A 24706-nucleotide genomic window follows, 5' to 3' on the forward strand; every position below is an offset into this window, starting at 1 on the left:
TTCCTAATATTCCTGTCAACATTTTCCTTCCTCACTTCCTGTCAAAAGCCTGCTAGTCTATCTTTAGAGTCTTGGGGACTGTGTTAGTTAAAATTAGGTTTGGCTGTTGGTGATGGTAAAATGATATGACAGAGGATTAAAGGAGGTGGAAACTGTGCTCTCTGTCCCTCATATGAACGTTTCAGGGTAGGATGTACAGAGCTGGTGTGGTAGATTTGCACCATGGAGCCCTCAGGGCTCTCAGCCCTGTCTATCTTGGAGTTCTAACAAATATGGCTCTACATTCGAGATCAACACCCAGCTTGAGACAGAGCTCCAGCTGTCACATTCATGCTCTAAGTAGCAGGATGGAGAAGGGATGAAGAAGCTGCCTCTACTAGAAATTCTTGGAAGCTGCAACATGGCATTTTACTCCCAGTCCATTGTCACATAGCTACACCTAGCTGCAAGAGAGGCTTGGAAATGTTGTCTTTATCTGGGTGGTCAGGTGGCAAGATAAATATTCAATAACTGTAGGAAAAGAGGAAAACGGCAATTGGGGAACAACTATCAGTTTCTGCGATAAGGGTCCATTGGAATTCCAAGAACCAACTATTAGAATATAACCCAGAGAGGGGGTTTCCAAGCTCAGCCATTGCCACTCAGTACTTTTGTGGGGATTGGTGCCACTATGAAAGTGCACACCTTATGAGATTGGGGTGTATGCCCAGAGACAAGCAGAGAGGGCAGCTAAGAAGAGGCTGCCCAGAGGGTGAGGGGCGGGACCTCAGACCCGCATTACCTTCCTCACAGTGTTATCTGGGGCTGGGGTGCATGACCACATCCCTCTCAGCATCAGAGAAGATGACTGTGGAAATAAGTGTAAAGCTTGAATGCTGTGAGAGATCCTACAGGACTACTGAAGTTCATAACAGGAGAGAACTGGCATCTTGAGCACCAATTAGGTGCCGGGCACTAAGCTGGAGGTTTTATATACATTCTATCATTTAACTCTCACAACACCTTATCATTTTCCATTATCATGCCATTGTACAAATGTGGAAGGAAACAGGCTCATGACTGTAAATGACTGAACCATATAGCTAATACGTAGAAAGAAGCTTTATCCATTGAGCTCTCTCAGTACAGAACAAGACTAGATTAGAGAGGTTCAAAGGTCCCAAACATATACATTCTTGTATCAACTTTTTATAAAGTGAATTACATAAAAGACGGGGAGGTAGATGGCTATTATTTAAAAGCTGTGACTACTTTCGTGAAACAAAAATTAGTTTAGTAAAAACAATGACCTCCCTAATTTATTGTAGAAATTTAGATGTCAGGTTGAATATGTCAGCTTGAAGTAGATCAAACCCCTCTTTTACTTACTTATCTAAATATGCTTTGGATTATGAGGTTTACTTTTGCAATGACCTGATTGTGATTTTGTTAATAATATTGCAAATGTTTATGTAATTTGATTAATGCTAATTTTTTGATAGAATAAAAATATGAAGGATGACGATCTCTCCATGAAACAAAATGAAAATGATCTATCACAAATAAGTCTCAGCCAACATGCTGATGGGCCTCTCAAGCAGATACAAGAGACGGGGTAAATTAAATCATATTATTAGTGACTCAAAAAAGTGGATTAAAACACTGTGAGGAAAACTGAGTGACTGATTAATATGTAGTTTACATATTAACTCAAAAATATTTGATGTCAGAAAGAAAGCAAGACTTTTAAAACAGGTCAGACAACTAAACTATTGCTTCACCCTACGACTGTAGGGTAATGAGAGTAATTGCTAAGAGAGTCATTGCTAAGAGAAACTTGTCTTTACATGTATACATATAGAGTAATTATTTCCCCTTAGTAAATTTATAAAGGGAAGCTATCATGAAACACCTTTAAATTAAATAAAATGACTTTGGTTTTGTGCCTGTGAAATTTTGGAATCACTTTGAGGTGAAATTGATTTATGATATCTCTCCTGCCTGCTAAAGGTACAACTATGCAATGACCCTACAACTGCTGGGCTTGGATGACGGCACTGAGCCCAGTGATAGGAATCCTGTTCTGATGAGAGGGGCCTACTTGTCTTTTCTGTATCTACGCCACCTTCGAATCAGAGAACTGCAGGTATGTGGATGGCAGGCATCAGAAATGTCTGGTTGTCTAGAAAAGAGGCTTTTCTGCTATTCCAATAGCAAATGCCATTTTATGCTTTTGCACTTTGTTCCATTTTTTTTTTTTTTTTAGCATGGAATCAACCCCTTTCCAGGGTGGTGTGTTCCTTTCTCCACAGTAGGGTTGACCTGCCATCAAGTTGTATTCTATAGGGTGGACTAGGTGAAGGGCAAGGACCTGATTCTGTTCTTTCTTTGTTTCAGTGCATCTGCTTAGGAATTCTGAATTATTTCAGATCTGTTGAGCGAACCCTGACAATCAATACTTCGGGCCTTACCTTGGTTTCAGGGAAACTGTTCCCCACCATGGAAGATAGTTCCTGGGTAAATATGGCAAAAGGAGGTCTGGGCACCTTGCAGGGCCTGGGCACTCACCACTATGTCCATGAGACGCCTGCTGAGCACAAGGTGAGGTGTTGTGCTGAGGTTTTTTCTTCCTTGATTATCCTGCCTCCCAAAGCCACCCTCTAGATAAGACCTGGAATCAGTTAACATGATGGAGTAACAGATGAGGGTTTCTTAGGTCATAATAAAACACAAGGTCTGCTTAAGAGCAAGTCACAGGCAGAGAGTGCCCTAAAGCAGCCCTGGAGGCCACACTGGGAAGGAAGAAATAGAGCATGAGAAGCCCTTCTGTTACCCTGGCCTGAGAAGTTTACATCCTTACAGAGAAGCTCTTAGAAGACTCTCCTTGACATTGCTATATGTACCTTTTTTGCCTCTTTTCTGTTTTCCAAGCTTCAAATGAAAAAAAAAACAAAAACTCAAAACAGAGGTAGAAAAACATTGGAAAGAGCTGAACAATAAAGAAATATTTTATCCCTACAAACATCTGCTTGCCCCTTAGTGCTTTTGGTGTTTCTAGAACATATTTTTCTACAAAGTGTGTAAAATTTCAATCCTGCCTAACAAAAGGCCAATAAGACAAAATTCATATTAATTTCCTTTTTTTGGGAATAAAGTTGAGAATGCTTACATTTTATTGGACTATTGTAGACACTCTTGTAATATTTTAATCTCAATCTCTAGAGAGTTTATTCCTGAAGATAGAGTTTAATATGAATTTTATCTTCTTAAAAATGCTAGATTGACAAAGGTGAAAAATAAAATCTATTTAGCTACAAAACAAGTCATTTTCTAAGCTAGTGTGATCTCTGACTTATGCCTGTTGTGTCTGTAAGTGTAAAATCTTACTCTTAACTGTTGTTCATATGCACACAGTCTAGAGCAGCACTGGTCAGCAGAAATATAATGCAAGCCACATACATTATTAAAATGTTCTAGTAGCTACATTTTAAAAAGTACAAAGAAACATGAAATTTTAAATAATATAATCTGTTTAGCCCAATGTCTATATTATCATTTCTACATATAATCAATATTAATAAATCATTGAGTGATTATACATTTTTTTGTACTAAGTCTTTGAAATCTGGTGTATATTTTATATACAGATAGCACATTTTAACTCAGACAAGCCACATTTCAAGGGCTTAACAGCCACATGTGGCTAGAGGCCACATGTACTGAACAGTTCAGCTTCAGATATTGGGATTTTGTTTTTTAATTTTCCCAACCCAGTCACTTAGAGTCCTACCTTCACTCAATCTTCAGGACACCCTTCTCTTTTGGGTCTCCTACCCTAACAACAACCCACCAACTCCTACTCCCTCGTGACACACAGACTTCCTCTCAGATCTTCCTTTACCCCTCTGGCCTCCTCCTTGGGTTCTAGCTCATCAAGCCCAATTAGTCTGGCCCTCAGTGGAACTAGAGAGGTGGGTTAAGACACTTTTAATACAAACATGCTACAAAACAAGCACATCTTTCTCTTACTAGTATGATCCAACCACAGCTGTGGTATGTTATTATGCTAATGGATATTTTTGAAAATGTTCTTACTAAAGAGCCCTCTCTCAGTCTCTCTGTTCTGGGTTTGGGTAGGAGATAGAAATAAAGGAGGAGAGGATAGGCAAATACTGTCCTGCCGTACTCGTTGTAGGAGGAACTTCTCGGGGTAATGCATTTTATTTATATATATTTTTTGAGATGGAGTTTTGCTCTTGTTGCCCAGGCTGGAGTGCAGTGGCGCAATCTCAGCTCACTGCAACCTGTCTCCTGTGTTCGAGCGATTCTCCTGCCTCAGCCTCCCGAGTAGCTGGGATTATTGGTGCCCACCCCCACACCCAGCTAATTTTTGTATTTTTAGTAGAAACAGGGTTTCACCATGTTGGCCAGGCTGGTCTCAAACTCCTGACCTCAAGTGATCCACCCGCCTCGGCCTCCCAAAGTGCTGGGATTACAGGTGTGAGCTGACGTGCCCAGCCTTAATGCAATATTTCTTTCCTATGCTCTCATAAATGATAAGAAAAACAGTGCCTATTTTTGTTCTTAATAGCTCCCAGCTGCTATTACTTCAGTATGAGACACTCAAAGAAGTGGCCTTCTGTCTATCTTTAATAGGACTACTTGGTTTAGCTACACCCCATGGGTGTGGCCTTGTCAGTATTTACACCAGGATATCCAGCTCTGGAAGGTGTGATTCTTTCCCACAGAGGGGATGGGAGGCACAGATGTTAATCTGTTGGGTTGAACTCACCAAGCCCAGGGCTGAGGCTGCTGGGCGCAAACCACTGGGCTTACCAGACCTCAGGAAGGCTCCTAAAATGGAGACCCCTTTTCCTGGGCCCAGTGAGTTTGATCCCATGCTGAAAGTCTTGGGTTAGTATTAACGAATGTTCACTCAACAACAATGCCAGAAAAAAAAGGCACCTACCATCTGTCTTGGATACTTTGCCACTCTATGAGCCTACTTAAAGGCATGTGGCAGAGTAGAGTAGAAAGAGCCCCAGAATGAGAGCCAGCAGCCTTTACCTGGCTGTTGACCTTGATTGTGTCTTCTCAGGCATGGGGGCCTGATACCCTGTGGCATGTTCAGGATCTGCCGGGACTTGATGTGCTGGTAGCAGAGGCTGTTGTGAGGAAGTGGTAAGAGATGAGGCAGCAGAAAAGTGGGCCCGATCATGAAGGGTTAGGCTCTCCTTAGGGTGGGGGACTAATTCCAAGGTTGGCGGGGGAACAGAGAATTTTTTTTTTTTTCTTGAGACGGAGTCTCACTCTGTCACCCAGGCTGGAGTGCAGTGGCATGATCTCAGCTCACTGCAACCTCCACTTCCTGTGTTCAAGCGATTCTCATGCTGAATCTGCCAAGTAGCTGAGACTATACCATCATGCCCAGCTAATTTTTGTACTTTTAGTAGAGATGGAGTTTTACCATGTTGTCCAGGCTGGTCTCGAATTCCTGACCTCAAGTGATCCACCCACCTCGGCCTCCCGAAGTGCTGCGATTGCAGGCATGAGCCACTGCACCCAGCCCAGAGAACTCTTTTAAATGGGAGAATGGCTCTTTTCATTGGCTTGTAAATTTCCAGAGGATCTTTGCCCATATGTAATCACATTTATTCCCTTGCTTGTAGTCCTTCGTGAGTTTCCTGTTTGTAACAAGACAAAGTCCAGGCTCCTTGGTGAAGCTGACAATGTTGGGCACAATCTGGCTGCTGCTAACCTCTCAGACCTCGTTTATCTCCACTGTCCCTATATGTCCATCCTTAGGGAGCTGGGCCTAGACCTCCCCTGAATGGGCAGAGCTATCTATACTTCTGGGCTCCTCTGTCCCTCACCTTCCCTTTCCTTGGTAAATGTGTACTCTTATCCAGAGTCTGCTCAAATATCACCTTTCTGGGCCTTCCTTGACATCTCAATGCAGAGCTAAGTGCTTCTTGCCATGACTTTGTCTACTTCCATTATAGCACTGAGCACATTGCTGTGCTTGACTGTTGGCATGTTTGTTCGCACAGGCTGTGAGCCTATCACTCATCCATTCTTTCACTCATTCCACAAATATTCTGACCAATAAATATACTAGGCACTGTTCCAGGCACTGGGGATTCAGCAGTGAACAAAATGGGCACAAATTCTGCCATCTTGGGACTTATTTCATGAAGAAATACACACATTAAATAAATAAGTAACATATATAGAACGTTCAATGATTTGGCACCAAAGCTTCCATAGACTTCCAGAACAAATCTGGATGTATTTTAAAGGTGCAGCCAGCATGATTTTCAGATAGAGAAGTCAAGTTTGATTCCAAAGCTTTGGCTTAACCATTTGGAAGTTTAGAGTTGCCATCAACTGAGATTTGGTTGAAGCAGATTTGTTGGGAAGATCCAGATCTCAGTACCGGACATGGAAAGTTTGAGATGCTTAACAAGATGTTCAGGTGGCAAAAGGTAGTAGAGAGCTGGATATATATTGATACATTGCAGGTATCAAATGTTTATTTGATAAAAGAAAAGTTCTGCCTATAACAGAATGGTAGCATGCTTACAAAAAGACCACGTACATGAAAGTGCTTTGCAAAGTTATCATGTTGTTCAAATGCAGAACAATTAGCTGTGATAATAATAATATACTCTACAGACTAGAAAGAAAGGTAGAGTAGAAAATGTATTTGATTTTCTTTTTAAAAGATTATAGCCAATAGACTGAGTCATTCACCCAATAAATTTTGATGGGATTCTTAGGCAGAACTATTATTATCCAAAATTAATGCAAGATGATTTAGAAAAAGGTAAACTAGTCAGAGAAATATTGTCTATATTGCCAAAAGGCCTAAAATTCACATTAACAAGTGATGGCAGAAGCCACTAGGGTGAAAGGAATGAATGATGGGCCACCAATTTTCCTATAGTTACTATATTCAGCAAATAGTTATCTTGGCATCAGTTAATTTTCAAACTAAAAACATATGAATCATTACAAAGGTCATATTATTTCTTAGCCAAACATAATTATTGCCCTCTTCCTTCTGCCACTCCTCCAAACATAATATTGAAGGATCAACTCTCAAGGCCACAAAACCATTAGAGGGAGGGTCTTCCACATGACTGTGGAAAAAATGAAAATAAACAGGAAATAAAGAAACATTAAAGTAACTGAGCCATAACCCTGCATGAGGCAATTTGGTCATCTGGTCTTTAAAGTGTATCTCCTGTGGCATAAGCATGTATTTCAGAGACATGGGACTGAGGGAGAAAGAGAGCAAATTATGGCAGAAAGAGAAGGAATATGTATGCCTATATAAAGGGTTTGGACAATGGGATGTGGATGGGAAGAGTGGATAAACGACCACTAATATAGATGATGGCATTAGAGTTGGCATCTTGACAATACTATTGCTTTTCATCAGCTTCAGAACTTAATCCAATTGCCATTGCCTGAAAGTCTTATAAAATTCTTCTGTACAAGAACTTTGGGAAAGGTCTTTTCCAATAAAGTGAATAAAGCATAACACGTTAAGTTGTTTCTTTTTTCCTCAAAGGCAAGCTCATTTTACATAACAAGAGACAGGAGCTAAATGCTAATAGAAGCCAACATGGTAATTTACATATCTTAGTTGTTTAATTTTTTTATGGAACATGTCATTTTCTCAGCATCTTTTCTATTTTCCACTGGTACCAATCATTTTGTAAGAAATCATAATTTCAGGTTGGACGCAGTGGCTCACGCCTGTAATCCCAGCACTTTGGGAGGCTGAGGCAGGTGGATCACTTGAGGTCAGGAGTTCAAGACCAGCCTGACCAACATGGTGAAACCCCATCTCTACCAAAACTACAAAAAATTAGTCAGGTGTGGTGGTGCATGCCTGTAATCCTAGTTATTCAGAAGGCTGAGGCAGAATAGCTTGAACCCAGGAGGTGGAGGTTGCAGTGAGCCAAGGTTGCACCTCTGCACTCCAGCCTGGGTAACAGGGTGAGACTCCATTTAAAAAAAAAAAAAAAAAAAAGACAATTTCATTTTTGGAATTCTAGTCAAAGGAAGCTACTAATTATTAAAAGTTGTGCCAGGTGCAGTGGCTCACGCCTGTAATCCTGGCACTTTGGGAGGCTGAGGCGGGTGGATCATGAGGTCAGGAGATCGAGACCATCCTGGCCAACATGGTGAAACCCTGTCTCTACTAAAAATACAAAAATTAGCTGGGCATGGTGGTGGTGCGTGCCTCTAATACCAGCTACTTGGGAGGCTGAGGCAGGAGAATTGCTTGAACCTGGGAGGCAGAGGTTGTGGTGAGCCGAGATTGCGCCACAGCACTCCAGCCTGGTGACAGAGCGAGACTCCGCCTCAAAAAAAAAAAAAAAAAGTTGTATGCTTAAAGCATAGCAAAAAGCAAAGCAAAACGAAAAATGCTGCTAGAGGAATGATGAACTATGAAGTATCCTTTTGATGAAATATTATGAACTATAACTATTATTTAGAAATGCTCACATTTACTTATTAGAAGGTTTCTATGTTTCTGCTTGAATGGTTAAGAAACAGCCCATAAAAACTAATTATACAGTCATAGAAGTGAAGGGACCCAAAGAGCGACCCCATCCACCTTTCTGATATTGGCAATTAACCATCTAAGCAGATGATAATCTGTCCTGTTTGTTAAGATTCCAGGAGTGTTCCTGTAGTACTATAGGCAATGCCACATAAACAAAACAATTGATAGGTCTTCAGAGAGCCAGGATATGATTGCTTAAAATTTATAGATAAATGGATTCTACACAACTGATTACTTAGCAAAGTTTTTATAAGAGTTAATAGATGTAAGATGAAAGATTGGGAGCCAGTGGTTCCATAGCTTAAATGACTCATGAGTAACAACTAAGAAAATCAGATTGTTTTTCTTAAAATATAAAAATATACTATATATATATTTAAAAACAGAAAATAGGCCAGACGCTGTGGCTCATGCCTGTAATCCCAGCACTTTGGGAGGCCGAGGCGGGCAGATTGCCTGAGGTCAGGAGTTCGAGACCAGCCTGGCCAACATGGTGAAACCTTGTCTCTACAAAAAATACAAAAATTAGCTGGGCATGGTGGCGTGTGCCTGTGGTCCCAGCTACTCTGGAGGCTGAGGCAGGAGAATCGCTTGAACCAGGGAGTTAGAGGTTGCAGTGAGCCAAGATCGCGCCACTGCACTCCAGCCTGGTGACCGAGTGAGACTCCATCTCAAAAAAAAAAAAAAAACCCAGAAAATAACAAATGTTGGTGAGGATGTGGAAAAACTGGAACCCTTGTGCACTGTTGGTAGAAATGTTAAATGGTGTAACTACTAATGAAAAACAGTATGCAGATTCCTCAAACATTTAAAATAGAATTACTATATTATCCAGAAATTTTACTTCTGGGTATATGCTCAAAAGAATTGAAAGCAGGGGTTCAAAAAGATATTTGTACACCTATGTTTATAGCAGCATTATCCATAATAGCCAAAAGGTGGAAGCAACTCAAGTGTCTATCAACAGATGAAACAAAATGTGATAGTTCCATAGTTATTATGGGATATAGTTCAGCCTGAAACCGGAAGGAGATTCTGACACATGCTATAACATGTATGAATCTCGATGGGATTATGCTAAGTAAAATAGGCTGGTCACAAAAGGACATTATATGACACACCTAGAGCAGTCAAATTCATAGAGACAGAAAGTAGAACGGTGGTTGCCAGGGTCTCAGAGGATGGGAAAATGGGGAATTCTTGTTGCGTGGGTACAGATTTTCAGTTTTGCAAGATGAAAATAATTCTGGAGATGGGTGGTGATAGTTGCACAACAATGTGAATGTACTTAATGTCACTAACTTGTACATGAAAAAATAAGATGGTAAATTTTATGTTATGTGTATTTTATAATAATAAGAATAGATGGATAGATCTATCTCTCTATCTATCTATCTATCTATCTATCTATATATATAGAGAGAGAGAGAGAGAGAGAGATGATAGATATCTAGGCCAGTGTTTTTTAACCTCTTTTCCATTATGGCTTCCCCAACAAATATCCTTTTACTCTCCCCCTACAAAGAAATGTTAACACCAGAGATATGCCATAGATTTGCTTATGTGCAATGTGTGTATCTGTGCTTTATATATAAAAAGAATAAGATTTTTTTTGTCCTCCAAGAACCACTTTCCACCTGAGCATTATCCCCCCATAGAGAATGTATGTATTAGGCTGTGGTGACATGAGATCAGAATCTATAAAGGCAAAACACAGGATTTTTGACGGGCATATGTTAAAAGCACAGGCATATGTTAAAAGCATATGTTAAAAGTAGAGATTACAAATCATAGACTCAAAGAAACCTATATGTGCAAATACAAAAATCATTCATACATTCTTTTATTTAACAGATATTTTCTAAGCACCTACTATGTGTTAGGCCCTGTGCTAGGCAATGAGAATAAAATGATGAACAAAAATAGATATGTTCCTTACCCTTACAGTACTTTGTAATCCAGTGGGTGAGACAAATATTGGTCAAAAATCACACAAATGAATGTAAAGCAGGGACATCAAATTCCTCAAAAGAGAGGCTGAGAGCTCCTTGGTACTATAGGGAGGCTGGGGCAGGAGGGTTTCTAAGGAAGTGATGATTGAGCTGAGATTGGAAAATGAAAAGTCTTTAATTAGGTAAAAAGGAGAGGGAGACCTTTCCACAGAGTGGGGACAGCCTGTGCAAAAGACCTGTGGCCAGAGGGATCATGGCACCCATAAGAAACCAAAAGACAGGAGTGGTTTGGGCACAGACACGAGGTGGAAGGTGATGCACAATGGAACTTAGCTCTGAGTTTCTCAGCCTTGGCACTATTGATTTTTGGAGCCTGCTAATTCTTTGTTGTGAGAGGCTCTCCTGTCCATTATAGGATATTTAGCAGCATCCCTGGCCTCTACCCAGATGCCAGCAGTACCTCCCACTAAGTCATGACAACCAGAAGTATCTCCAGACATGGCCAAATGTCCTCTGGGGGGCAAAATCACTCTCAGCTGAAAAACACTGGACTAGAGAGATAGGCATGGGCCAGATTGTATGGCCCTGTTAAGGAGTTTTGCTTTATTCTGTGGCCCATGGGAAGCCTCTTAGGGATAGAAAAGGGGGAAGGGGGAATGACACAATCAGAATTGCATTTGTAAAAGTTCCCCAGCCAGCAGTGAGTAAAATGGAGAGGAGGGAAAGCCCAGGCCAGAGGAGTCATGGATAGACCATTTAAGAGGCTAGGCCAGTTTAGAAGCTCCTAGACTAGTCCTTATGAAATATAATAGCTTGGACTAGGGTAGTGGGTAGTGGAGATGGGAAGAAGTGAAACGGGAGAGTTCCCTGATTTCCCCTCGTAGAATGTGCAACAAGGATGTGGCTCACCTGTTCCATGGCCCTGCAGCTCAAACCCCAAGGAGGAGCATGCAGAGGGGCAGGTGCAGAGGCCAGGGCAAGTGCTTTGTGCTCTCAGCGCCACTTAGTGTCTAGCGGTGGGTGCCTGCAACCCCAGTGTTACCAAGCCCTTTCAGCTTTGCTGTCTGCAGATGGCTTGAGTGCTAATCAGCTCAATGGACCCTCTGCCTTATCACAAGGGCAGAGGGCCAGTGTGACAGCCTTCTGTATCCCGAGCTATTGCCCAGTGTCCCAGAAGAATTGGATCACATGTGGGCTTGAAGGATGAATGCAAGGTTTTATTGAGTGGTGGAGGTGGCTCTCAGTGAGATGGATGGGGAGCCAGAAGGTGGAGGGGTGGGGGAGATAATCTTCTCTGGGAGTTCAGCTGTTTTCGGCAGAACTCCTCTGGACGTTCAGAGGCCTCTTCCCTCCTCTGTCGTGCTGCTCTGCTGCTCTCTGCTGCTCTCCACTGCTCTCTGCCTCTCTCTGCTGCTCTGTTCCTCTGCTCCTCTCAACATTCAGCTTCTTGCATGTGTGCCTGCTAAGGTCTCAGGTTTATATGGGCACAGGATGGTGGGCCAGAGTGGTCTTGGAAAATGCAACATTCGGGCACAAAAGCAGGAGTACCTGTTCTCACTTAGGTCTAAGGGCATAGGCCCAAGGGTGGAGCCCTCACCCTTCTCTAGACTCAGCACTTCCCTGCCCCACCTCCTATATCAGAAGTGGATGGATTTGAGAGACAGGAAGTAAAACTAACAGAACTTGGTGATAGATTGGACAAGTAGGGTGAGGCAGAAAGAGATGGCATGAATGATTCATGCTAGAGGAAGTGGATGGGTGGTGGTGCTATTTAGTAAAATCGGCTGGAGATAGCCTGGGTTTGCGGGGGAATATTTAATGATTTGATCATTGTTAAAATTGAGGGGGCTTTGAGATGCCCAGGAGCAGTTGCCAAATAGGTAATTGGATGTGTGGGTCCAGAGCTCTGGGGGGGTCTGGATTGGAGGCATAAACTGGGGACCAGATGGTCTAAAGGTGGTAATCTCAGCTATGAAAATGTCTGCCACCTCCTAGGGAAGGAACAGAGGAGGAAAAGAGGAGGTCCTAGGAGGCAGCTTGAGAGTGGCCATCATTTAATGACTTGGTAGAGAAAAATAAATATACTTCGCAGTGTCAGACAGAATGACCGGAAACTAGGCAAAATCAGGGAAAACGTGGAGTCCCAGATGCCCAGAGAAGAGAGTGAGTCAAGAATCAGGAAGCACTAAATTGTATCAGATGCTCCCGAGAGATTACATAAGATGATGAAAGAAAGTTTGTTGTACGTAGAGCAGTGGTCATTGTTGGTCTTAGCGAGGGTGGTTTGGGTGGCTTGGTGGAGCCAAGGGCCAGATGGGAATGGGTTGAAGAGTGGGAGGTGAAGAAATGGAAATGGAAATTGTAGATAACATCTTGGGAGATTGGACAGTGAGGGGGAGGAGAGCCACACAGTGGAACCTAGGGAAGAGTGTGAGGAAGTTTCACAATGAGAGGGACATACGCACATTTCAGTGTCAAGAGTCCAGCAGAGAGGAGTGGGATATCCACGAAGGAGCAGGGATGCTGCCGAGGTGGCAGGCAGCGACCCTAGAGAAGGGGGGCAACACTGTCCTCCACTGTGCGGAGGAAGGAGGAGGGAAGAAATGTGAGCCCTGGGGAGGTGGCGGAGAGTGGCGCACAGAGGAGCTCCTGCTGGGCGTAAGAGGAGACTATGCCTTGGAGGGAGGGAGTTCTGAGGCTTGAGGAGAGTGGAGAGGTTGGAAATTGTGAAAATTATTATTAAAATAATGATTCTCAGGAAGCAGCAGATACTCAGTTTTCTAAGAAAAATAACATTATGATTGAAATACTTCTTACTTGTATTAGATTCCTAGGATTGTCAAAACAAAGTACCATAAACTGTGTGTCTCACAATGACAGAAATTTATTCTCTCACGGTCTGGAGCCACAAATCCAAAATCCAGGTGTCAGCAGGACCGGGCTTTCTCTGAAGGTTCTAGAGGCGATACTTCCTCGCCTCTTTCAGCTCCTGGTAGTTGCTGGCAACCCTTGGCAATCCTTGGCATTCCTTGACTCACCCTAGTCTCTACCTCCGTCTTCACATGGCCTTCTCCCCTATGTGTCTGTCTCCAAATTTTGTAAGGATCACAGTCATTGAATTAGGGCCCACCCTAATCCAGTATGACTTCATCTTAACTTGATTACATCTGCAAAGACCCTATTTTCAAATAAGTTCTCATTCACAGGTTCCAGGTAGACATGAATTTTGGGGGACACTATTCAACTTAGTACATTACTAAGCCATGAAACTGTGCTAACACATTTTAGAAGTACTTATAGAATTACAAGAAAAATATTTTTAACCTAATGTTTAAGGATTCCAAGTGCCTTACGCTCATAGAGTCACATACTTCTGGCAGCTAACGTAGTCTATAGTGTCTCCACAGTCCCCATGTTACAAATGAGGAAACGGAGGCTGGGAATAGCTGAATGACCTGCCCAGGTTGAGATCCTGGCAGAGCCAGAGCCTGAACCCAGGCATTCTGACTCCAGAGACCATTCTAGGCTCTATTTCCTACCTTTCTCCAGTTGCTACTGAATTTGTCAGAAAAACAAACTAATCAGCTAGTTATCCACCTCAGGAACTACCTCTTCCTGCCAACATTCTTTGTTAATATGTTTTCTGCATACAGCTTTTTATACATTCAGAATATTTACAGCTTCATACTGGCAGTCCATTGTGTGGGAGCAGAAGCCTGCTGCTTGTCCATGTGGGATGGCAAAATATAGCTCTCCCTTTTCCAGTAACATCTGGGCTCGGCTTTCTTTCTCCAGGTCCACAGCGTCCAATTCATGGAGTTCTCGGAAGTGGAGAATCAGGATGACTACTACAGCACAGAAGCTGGCTGTATCCACACCCAGGACCAGCAAGGGGTGCATGTCATGTATGAGGAAGCCTTGAGTGATCTCAAGGAACTAGAGGCAGAGCTGCTGCTTGTGGCTAGCCATTACATTGAGAAAGAAAGGGGTGAGAAGTCAGATTAAAAAAAAAAAAAATCAACTGCCCAAATAAACAAAAAACACTAAGGACTCCTTTTTAATACTCTCCACCCCAAAATATAAACACATATCCAATAGTATCTGAAAACTCAATAAGCACACACTTGCCCCATCCCTAAAATGCATTCACTTTAGGAGAGAAACAGTTCTGTTTCCAGCTCAAGCCCCGCTTCTGATAGAGATGGTGACTACTCTTTCAGGGCCGGGTTGTAATTCTTGCTGTGGTTCAGACTCTGCTTGTTGACCAGGGGCATTTCTTTTCTTTTCTTTCTTTTTTTTTTTTTTTTGTTGTTGTTGCAGCAGGAAGTTTCCTTTATAATGGCAAGTTTGATGATACACAGTTCTAGCATAAGGCCTCAGTCACTGGGCCCCAGGAGGCAGAAAGGAGCAGGGCTGAGAGGGACGACACGCTCCAGGGCTCATGTCACACTGATATGCACGCCAGGAATGACCACCCATGTACTCGTAAAGTCCAACCCACCCACCAGTTCAGTCAAGAATTATGCTTTTAATTCTTCATGTTTGGCCACTGAAGATCAAATCCACCATGATGACAGGATTTCAGTACAACAGGCTCTTTTCCAAGTCACGACAGACAGAGATGTCCAGGCTCTTGATAAGAAACAAAAGTTCCTTTGACTTCTCTTGCAAGGACGGAAGAGATAAATGTTTTCTTTATGATCTGTTGAAATATTTATATAGACTTAAAAAAACAACTAACAGTCATTCTGTGCTCTGGTTCCCTGGAAGGTTTCTCGTGATCTCCCCTTCAATAGCTAGAGGGCTTGTGTGTCAGGGAACAAAGAATTAAGACACTTTAAGCAAGAAAAATCCTAGTGCAACACTCAGAGGCAGATCGTGGGCTTGAGGGGGCCGGAGGGGTGGGAGGCAGGTGCTTCGATTGAGGAGCAGGGTGCCGCCTTCTGGGAAAGCCTAGTGGAGACAGAAGCAGGAGCAGGAAGCCCTGCCAGGGAAGGCCCAGTTTCTTCCTTGCTCTCCTGAGGTACAAGGGATAGCACGGCCCCTGCATTTTCACTTCTCAGGGCCGAAGGCCTGACCTCTGACACTCTACCCACTCTGGTGACCTGCATGCTAAATTGGGTGACTAAAACAGGCTTAAGCCAAGAATTGGGATTTTACTCCCAGGGGCATTTCTGCGTCACCCACTGGGTGCAGGGGATGTGGTGCAGGACCCTGAAGGAAGGAAAGTAAGCAAGTGAAACAAATGACTTTTCTAAGTGGTAGACCTTGAGGAAACTGCATTTAGCAGCAGAGACAGCCCTGGGTTCCTAACAGGAAACCACCAGGATGCAAGAACATCTGGCTAGGAAAATGCCAGACAAGCCCCAGAGGAAGAAATCGTTACTCAGGGTAATCAAGTAACCCATAACCTGTATTTTCTCTTCCTTTTGGCATCACTCAAATTGATCCAATTTTAGAAATGGATGAGGTAAGAATATTCTTTTGGGATACTATGACAGCATTGGAATTACACTTGCAAAGAGCTTAGAATTTCTAGACACATTGCAATACCTAAAGGGAAACTTAATCAGGGTTTGTGCTATTTTGTAATATGTGTAGACTGTAATTAAAGATAATTCACATTCATATTGCTACAAAATGCTGCTCAAAGAAAGTCTGACAACTAACTTTTCAGATCCTAGACAGAATTAATTTGATATAGGATTGAACTCTTTGTCCTGTCTTTGCCATTGGTATCTGAATCATAGGATGCAATGATGGCATCCAACATTCCAGGGTATTTAATTTCAGCCCTTAGCTTTTATCTTTACTGGTTATCCTACATACCAATGCACCATTTGGTCCATATTAATTTATAATAGCATGCAACTATTTCTAGCTGCTAAGAATTTAATTGGACTGAGACACTTAGTCAGTAGTCGTTTAACCACATGGGCATCTTTCAATTGAGCTGGTAAATGTATAGTCATCTATTGTGAAATGATTTCCCAACTGTTGCTACGGAAGTTCTTGATCATCTTTCTCTTGCTTAGTACCCATTAGATATGTGATAATTATTGAACTTAAATTTCAGCACATGAAAGTATCTTATCTTTGAATATTTAATTCTGAAATACAATAGTTAAAAATTTAAAGCAATAATAATACCAGTAGTGAAAACTAACGTTAACAAAGTTAAAAAAAATCAGCTGAATAATGAAAATTACCTCATTGATTTAAGTTAGTAATTAACATAATTAAGGAATATCTTGGAAACATTTCTGAAAATTTTCGACTTGGTTCACAATGATGGAAATAGCAAGTCAAACTGAGTTTGTTGTTAAACCCCCAGGGATTTGTTTTTAGAGAAGGAGAAATGTATACTTTGCCTTTAAATTGTGGGTTTAAGGACATTTTAGCATAGATTTCTTGTTAACCAAATTTTGACTCTATTTCTAAGATTAGTCTTTAAAACTGAATTTTAAAAATAGAAACAAAATCTCCTGTTGACTTAGAAGTCAACAAGTATGAAGTCAGGCTTCGTCCCAGGGACTGGTTCAGTATTTCTGTTTCTGAGATGGAGCTGATAATCCAAGGGGCACATTTCTAATTGGAACAGGTTCCTTGGAAGGCCTGTCTCTAAACATTCTCACCCTCTTTTCTCCCAGGTCACAAAGTGGGCAGCCAGCCAAAGAGTGGCCAGGACTGGGGATGGGCCCATGCAGGTGTGGACAGATTTGCTGTGCTGTATGACACGTGGACTTGGGAAGCAGCTCTTCTGGAAAACAAGCACCAGGTATTCTTGCCTAGGAGACAAAATGTCTGCTAAAAAAACATTCTTACAAAATCCAGTCTTTTTTCTGTTTTTTGTTTGTTTGTTTTTGTAAAACCCAGTTAGACTTTTAGAAAAGCTCTCAACCAAGAGAATAATTATTTTATTTAAATAATCTCAGCTAACTATAAGGATGTAATACATTTTATTTTCTTTACTGAGGTTCATCACAAAAAACAAAATGTGAAAGATACTTCTTTATCTTACAGGTATTATTTGTTAGAGGGCTATATAATTCCTTCTTATAATTTGTATGCTTTTAGTGAGAATGAATGATGATTTCATTCATGCTCATTGTGCAGTCACAGGGACAATGCTCACTTTGCTAATTACAGACAAATTGACCTGATCATGGCCTTTAGAAGCATATGCCACATGTGGGTGGGTGAAAGCAATTGGACAGGTGCTGAGTGCAATGTTATGAGGGTGAGTTTAAAGCAATGAAACAGCAAGTTACTAAATCATCACTGTATCATGAATGGTTCATATCCCAATAACGAATGAAACACTGCAGGTTTACCGTTCTTCATTTGTGCCCTTAGCATGGATTATCAGCCCTTCTAATAATCACCAATTGTTAGGCATTTACTTATCAAATATGAAGTATTTACTCTGCCAGGGACTGTTCCAGGCATTCAGGGACATATAGATAACTAAGTGAAAATGATCTTTATCTTTAAGGAATTTATCATCTATAAAAGTTGATTCAATCTCCAAGCAAAAATTATAACCTAGTTACTAACAGCTTATAATTGAATACATTCATGAGTCATGGGGACTCTGCAGAGAGAGAGATTTGTCCTGGGGGAGGGGAGCACTGTCCGATGGAAGAAATGCTAGAAAGCCTTTCCAGAGGAATAGATATTTAATCTTGATGCTAAAACATGAATAAGATATTGTCTGGCAGGGAAGAAAAGATTCTTAAGCAGACAAAACGGCATTAGAATGTCAGGGCAATGTAAATGGGAAGGACCAGCTTGGGAGATTTCATTTTGAGAAATAAAATCTTACCTTCTTGGAGGACGGTAGGAAGACTGTTATGGCTGGGATGTAGAGGCATGATGGGTGGCAACAAGCCACACATGTGTTTTGGGTGCAGCCTGTAAAAGACCTGCTAGTTATATTATTTTAGAGTTTATCTTACAAACAAAGAAGAGCCATTAGTGAGTTTCCATAGAGAGAAATATGATCATAGCTGTGTTTTTAACAGCTATCTTGGGTGTAAGTGAGAGAATGGATTGGAATAGAGAGCCCCTGAGAAAAGAAGTGCAGTTATTGCAACAGTGACCTGAAAAATTAGGAGGGGACATACAATGACAATAGAAGAATAGAAAGGCAGAGAGGCGGTGAGAATAGGAAGGAGGAACAGACCTGAGAATACTTTGCAGAAGTGGAAATGGCAGGATTTGAAGACTGGATCTGGAAGTTGGAGCGAGAGAGTAAAGGTGGAATTAAAACAACTTCCTGAGGATTACGGAGGAGGCTATTAACTGAAACTGAACCCAGGAGGAGGAAGAGTGTCTTTAGAGGGGAAAATAACGTAGGCCCTAGGACAACAAGGCATTTGAGGAGGTTTGCTGAAACTCAGGTGTGAATGTTTTGTGGGGAGCTACAGGTTTGAAGCTTAGGAACAGGTAAAATCTGAGGTATGAATGCGGAGGTTGAACCACAATGATGAATCAAAACAACTGGGAGAAGCTAGAGACGTCTGAAATGAAGCTCTAAGTAATATACCTACTTTTTTTTTTCTTTTTGAGATAACATCTTGCTCTGTCACCTAGACTGGAGTGGAGTGGCACCATCTCAGCTCATTGCAACCTTTGCCTCCCAGGTTCAGGTGATTCTCACGCCTCAGCCTCCTGAGTAGCTGGGATTACAGGTGCCCGCCACCATGCCCGGCTAATGTTTTGTATTTTTAGTAGAGACAGGGTTTCACCATTTTGGCCAGGCTGGTCTCAAACTCCTGACCTCAAGTGATCCACCTGCCCTGGCCTCCCAAAATGCTGGGATTACAGGCATGAGCCACCGCACCCGGACCCTGAGTAATATACCTACATTTAAGGGGCAGGTCATGAAACAAGAAGCAGTAAAACTAAATAGACCAGAGAAACAAGGCAGAAATAGTATTATGAGAACCAACAGAAAAATGGGTTTTAATTAGGAGGGGATGGTTACTTGCGGAGTTCTGTGAAACGTCAAGAAAGGAACTCCTAAAAACCAAGCAGCTTGGTCAGGTGGTCATTGGCAGCATTGCAGGACTCTTTCAGGAGCATGGTAGGGGTGGAAACCAGGTTATAGTGCACTATGATGTGGTCAGAAGATGGGGAAATGGCAGTGTTTTCTTTGAATTGTTTTTCTAGTAGAATAGATGCTTCACCATTTCGTCTACTCTCTGGTTGGTCTGTTACTCCTAGAGATGTAGGTCACCCACCCTTTGGAAAACAATTGGCTGGGCTTAAATAGTGCAAGCCTTGGACTTTGAAAAAATGTTCCTCTTTTCAGTGTGATAACTGGCCTCTACAGCCTTTGTCTGGAGCCTTAATCTGCCCATTAGAACCTTAATCAACTGAGTGAGAGACTTAGATGCACAGTATAGTAACTGGAATGGCTGTATGAAATATAAATAAGACAGGATCCTTAAACTCAACAAGTTTATCAGTCCAGGCATGAATTTTTTTTTTTTTTTTTTTTTTTTTTTTTTTTTTTTTTTTTTGAGACGGAGTCTCACTCTGTCACCCAGGCTGGAGTTCAGTGGCACAATATGGGCTCCCTGCAAGCTCCGCCTCCTGGGCTCACGCCATTCTCCTGCCTCAGCCTCCCGAGTAGCTGGGACTACAGGTGCATGCCACCATGCCCGGCTAATTTTTTTTTTTGTATTTTTTAGTAGAGACAAGATTTCACCATGTTAACCAGGATGGTCTCAATGTCCTGACGTCGTGATCCGCCCGCCTCAGCCTTCCAAAGTGCTGGGATTACAGGCGTGAGCCATCGCGCCCAGCCTAGGCATGAATTTTAAACAGCACCCCCCACTTTCTGTACTCTCTCTCCCTACCTTCCCTTTCAATGCCTCTGGGCCTCCTTTGGAGGCGCCCGGCAGGACTCAATGGCAATAGAAGAGGAGGAAGGCAGAGAAGACTGAAAAACGAACCAATTTCTCCACACTTCAGCCTAGGATTCATTCTGTGGTAAGGTGTCGGGATTGTCCACTAGTTCCTTCTATGGTAAATGAAACTATTTTGACTTAAAAACATTTGGTGAAAATATCTCTCTCATTTCTATCCTGAGAATAAATTCCCTGTAGAAACTGAGCTATCGGTGCGAAAAGTGTAAAATATGGCCAAGTCAGAAATTTTGTCAGAAGAGCCTATTTTTAATGGATAAGCCAGATTTCTATCTAAAGTAGTTGATTTCCCCCGGTACTATTTCTACAGCCAAGTTTCCTCAGCTGTTTTTGATTGTTAAATATACTGGTATCACTAGGGTTAAGAATTGCTTGAACATATTGGGTTCTTTTAAATCCTTAAAATAACCATATTATGTATGAAGGCTCATAAAATTAGAGCTGGTAGAAACTTAGGTAGATCAAGGGATTCTTAGAAAAGTCAGTTATCAGCTGTACCAGCTCCTAAGTGACACTGTACCATCTGCTAAGTCTTTCTACAGCTACTGAAGGACACATGTACTGGATAAAAAGATCATTCCTTAGAAAAGCCAAAAAGAAAATTTCCTGTGCTAAGTTGGGTCTAGCAAAGATTTTCTGTTTTGCACTTTCATTTGACCTAAAATACTATTTTAGAAGTTTTTTAAATCCCAGAAATAAAAAATTTGAAGTAAAAAGAATATAAACACAGTAAGGTTTGAGATTATTTATTTTGTCTATTTTCCCATTTTCTCCAATATTTTGTGCTTACTATCAGCGTGCACCACATATTATCCTGCCTGAGAGTTGGCCCTTGACACACACAGGTGACATTTGACAGACTGGGAAGATTTCTTAGACAAATACCAGCCCAGAGTTGAAATGGAAATGGGCCAGTTAGCAAACAGATAATAAATAGAACCCATGAGGCAGAAAGATCTTGGCCCCATCCCTGTTGGGAAAGAATTCATAATAAAATTATGCAATGGTCTGAGAGTCTCTCGAGGTTGAGCACAAAGCTTGAAGAAGCTTCATCAATTTAAAAAGAGAGCCACAGTTTCTTTCCCCACAGCTAAGTTTACCAGATAAAATAGTACAATACTTGGGACATACTTATACTAAAAAAGTATTTATTTTTTTGAAATTCAAATTTGACTAAATGTTCTATATTTTCACTTGCTAAACCTGACAGCCCTATCAGCAACAATAAAATGGCAATTTAGCATGGGCCTCTGCAATCTGGTATCATCAGGTTGGAATCACCATCCAGAACCCTTCCTCCACCCCCAACTCCCCACAAACTCCCCCTGCTAAATAACCAAACAATTGGACTCTTTGTGCAAAAACAGGTCAAGGAAGTATAAATACGATAAACCAGCTTCTGGGATTGCCCTGGACCAGCTAAAAAAGGTTCAAGTGAGTCCAGAATGAGTTAGGGAAGTAATTGTTTCTTTCCTAATCTTCACCTGGGGCTACTGAGGGACACTCTTCTTACCCCCATCCAGTCATTCTTCCTTCATTTCTGTGTTGTCTTCTGCTATGTAATAATTGAGTGTTATTATAGAGCAGAGGTTGGTGGATGGAACAAGGTAACTGAGATCACTCAGCTGGCGTCATTTTCCCTGGGGCTCATTTAAAGGCAAGGATGGTCTCCATCTTCCCTCACTTTGCACTCTTGATGTGTGAGTTTCTGACTTGTGGAGCATCTCTGTGACCTGAGCTTTTAGTTTCCTTTGGTGTTTTCCTTTTCATACTAAGGTTGATCCAAGGTCCCTTATACCCAAAGGATATCCTATAAAACCAGGTGCTAAATAAAGTGCTTCAGGCTCTTCCTCCTTGAGCCTTAGCATTGGGTCTCCATAATAAAGTATCTCTTAATAAAGCAGTATTTGATTCCTAGTGTGCTATTCATTCTCAAAGGTTCAACTCTTTTGTGTAGAGGAGGAAAAAGTTTTTCCTCTGCCTTCTTAGATTGAGTGCCTGGGCCCTGAAAATGAAACTGACAAAAGACAGATTAACAGGAGAAGGGATTTATTATGTACTGTACACATCAGAGCTACTTATCTTGCCCTAGGGTCCCAGTTGGGAATTCCAACCCAGTGATCTCTGTAGAGCATTTTCTGATTAGCATCACGATTAATCACACACAAATAGAATTTACACACAGAACAGAAATTCCTTAAGCTCACAGACAAATGTAAAAGCAAAATCAACAGGCATCTCTTTCTGAATTCCCACACTAAAAACCCTCTTCAGCAGTTAGTGTCTGGAAGCTTTTCTGGGTTTTTAGGAAAGACTTGTGAACTCCACTAAAACAGATGCTCCACTGGGGTTTTGGACAGTTGATGTCTTGGAGAGTTCTGTTTATAAGGCCCAACCTAGAGGAGTTCAGTCTGAGATAAATCACTTGTATATAGGAAGCACATTTACCCTCAGCCTTCCATTGTACCACCCATATCATGTTTGTGTAGGTGAAGTGTGAACGAACTATTAAAGAGGAGGAGTCAGAAGTGGGGCTGAGACTGTAGAAGTCAGGCGACCACCTACCTAGCTTTGGTGATGGAATAAAATGGAAGAAGGAGAATGAGACCTTGGAGAAAGGTGTTGGAGATAAATACATTTAAGTGTCTAAATGTATTGTCTCATTGGAGCTAATAATTATTATATATGATAATTACATAACTCCCTTTTTATTTGTGGAGACCAGAGGAAGAGGGGATGGAAGCAGGAACTCAAACTCAAGTCTAGTTCTGGCTCCAAAGCATGTGTTCTTTCCCTTTCCCTCTCTAACTCTGTCTGTAGGTTTACTTGCTGCACTACACTGTATTGGTACTGCATCTGCCAACAGTACGATGGGGCCTCCCGTCGCTTTGCTGGGCCCCAAGGCTGCCTCTGCTGATCCCTGACTACCAACCTTATTTGCAGCTTCTTGACAGTTACTTTGAAGCCTACCAGCACACGTTGGACCCTAAGGAGAGGTTTGCCTTAGCACAAGTGATGACGGACATCGTGCACCGGCGCCCAAGGTTTGATCTCAGCCACCCCTATTTCATTAAGGCCTACGGAGAGGAATGCACCTGCCTGAGGCTTCACCTGCAGTTAGTGAGGGGCATCCTCAACCAGCAGGTGAGTGTAGTTGGGTTTTAAAATACTACATGCGAGAAGAGGATGGAAAACACAGGCCAGAAATGAAAATAGTGTTTTCCTTCCATTGCAGATCTGGAATCTGTGTTTTCTAGGCCAGCATGTACAGCAGACTTATTTGTAAGCTCATTTGCATTGTTGAAATCCCAGTATAACTATGGTCTTAAAGAGAGATTTCCGCCCCTAATTAGAGTTAATAGTCCACAAGGAATTGATGACCTTAGTTTTCATTAGATCGCAAAGTTGATTTGTAGTGAAAGAAGAACTAATGATACATCTTTTTGACATTAATGTATAAAATTGTGTTTATTTTTTAAAAAGTGTGATTATTTTTAGGACACTGAAAGAAACCATCATATTGTATGTCCTCTAGGGAAATGCTAATGGCTTGAAGCAAACAAGAGACAAAGGATTGTTGCCACCTGGTTGAAATTTTTTCCATGTAGTCAATTATTTAACAGAAAGATTTCTCTTTTGCTTCTTAAAATTGTCTGAAGTCAGTTGCCTTTGCTTCCCTTGGCTGTCTGGCTCAGACTGAGAAACCAGCCCATTGCAAAAGAGTCTTCAAAACAATGTCGGGGTGAAAATTAGTCAAATGATGAAGAGACACAAAGGGACGAAATCCTTCTCATGTCAAGGCTTATAACTCACGGCCGTGGGAAAGTTTAACTTTTCTAATTTTAATACTTACGCTACATTTTTAGATAGAACGTCAGCGGGAGTATGTCCAGAGGCTTTGGCGAGAGGATCATCTGGACAATAGCAATACATTTGGACTTCCCCTTAATATAGTTTGCAAACAACTTATTTCCATCAACAATAGCTGGTAAGTTAATGTTGTCTTTAGACATTTTACATGTGATCTTCTAGATTAATTAAGGATAGAGTGTTAAATCTCAGTACTACTCTATAAAGCACTTCTCAAGTGCTTGGGGGAAATGAAAGAAGTAGGTACAAAGGTCACGAAGGAGGGATTCCCTTGTAATTGAATATCTGTTTGTTTAGTGAATAATAAAGAATAGGAGGCTAGAATTTAAGCATATGCCACTGGGTACAGAATCATTATTCTCTTGAAAAGGCCTGGGGAAAAATCAATT

The 24706-nt window shown here is 41.6% G+C and overlaps 1 protein-coding gene across 1 annotated transcript in view; it reads left to right on the top strand.

Annotated features, from left to right (window-relative positions):
- LOC129037837 (uncharacterized) overlaps nt 1–23380 on the top strand; it is a 44771-nt gene extending 21391 nt beyond the window's left edge. Inside the window, exons 4-8 of the mRNA XM_054490028.2 lie at nt 1482–1594; nt 1990–2125; nt 2377–2580; nt 17163–17290; nt 23268–23380. Coding sequence (XP_054346003.2) covers nt 1482–1594; nt 1990–2125; nt 2377–2580; nt 17163–17290; nt 23268–23364 — 678 coding nt within the window. The 3' untranslated portion in view covers nt 23365–23380. The remainder of the gene's footprint in view (nt 1–1481; nt 1595–1989; nt 2126–2376; nt 2581–17162; nt 17291–23267) is intronic.
- Nucleotides 23381–24706: the final 1326 nt, after the last annotated feature.

This window comes from Pongo pygmaeus, chromosome 5, assembly GCF_028885625.2.
Source record: "Pongo pygmaeus isolate AG05252 chromosome 5, NHGRI_mPonPyg2-v2.0_pri, whole genome shotgun sequence".
Taxonomy (NCBI): Eukaryota; Metazoa; Chordata; class Mammalia; order Primates; family Hominidae; genus Pongo; species Pongo pygmaeus.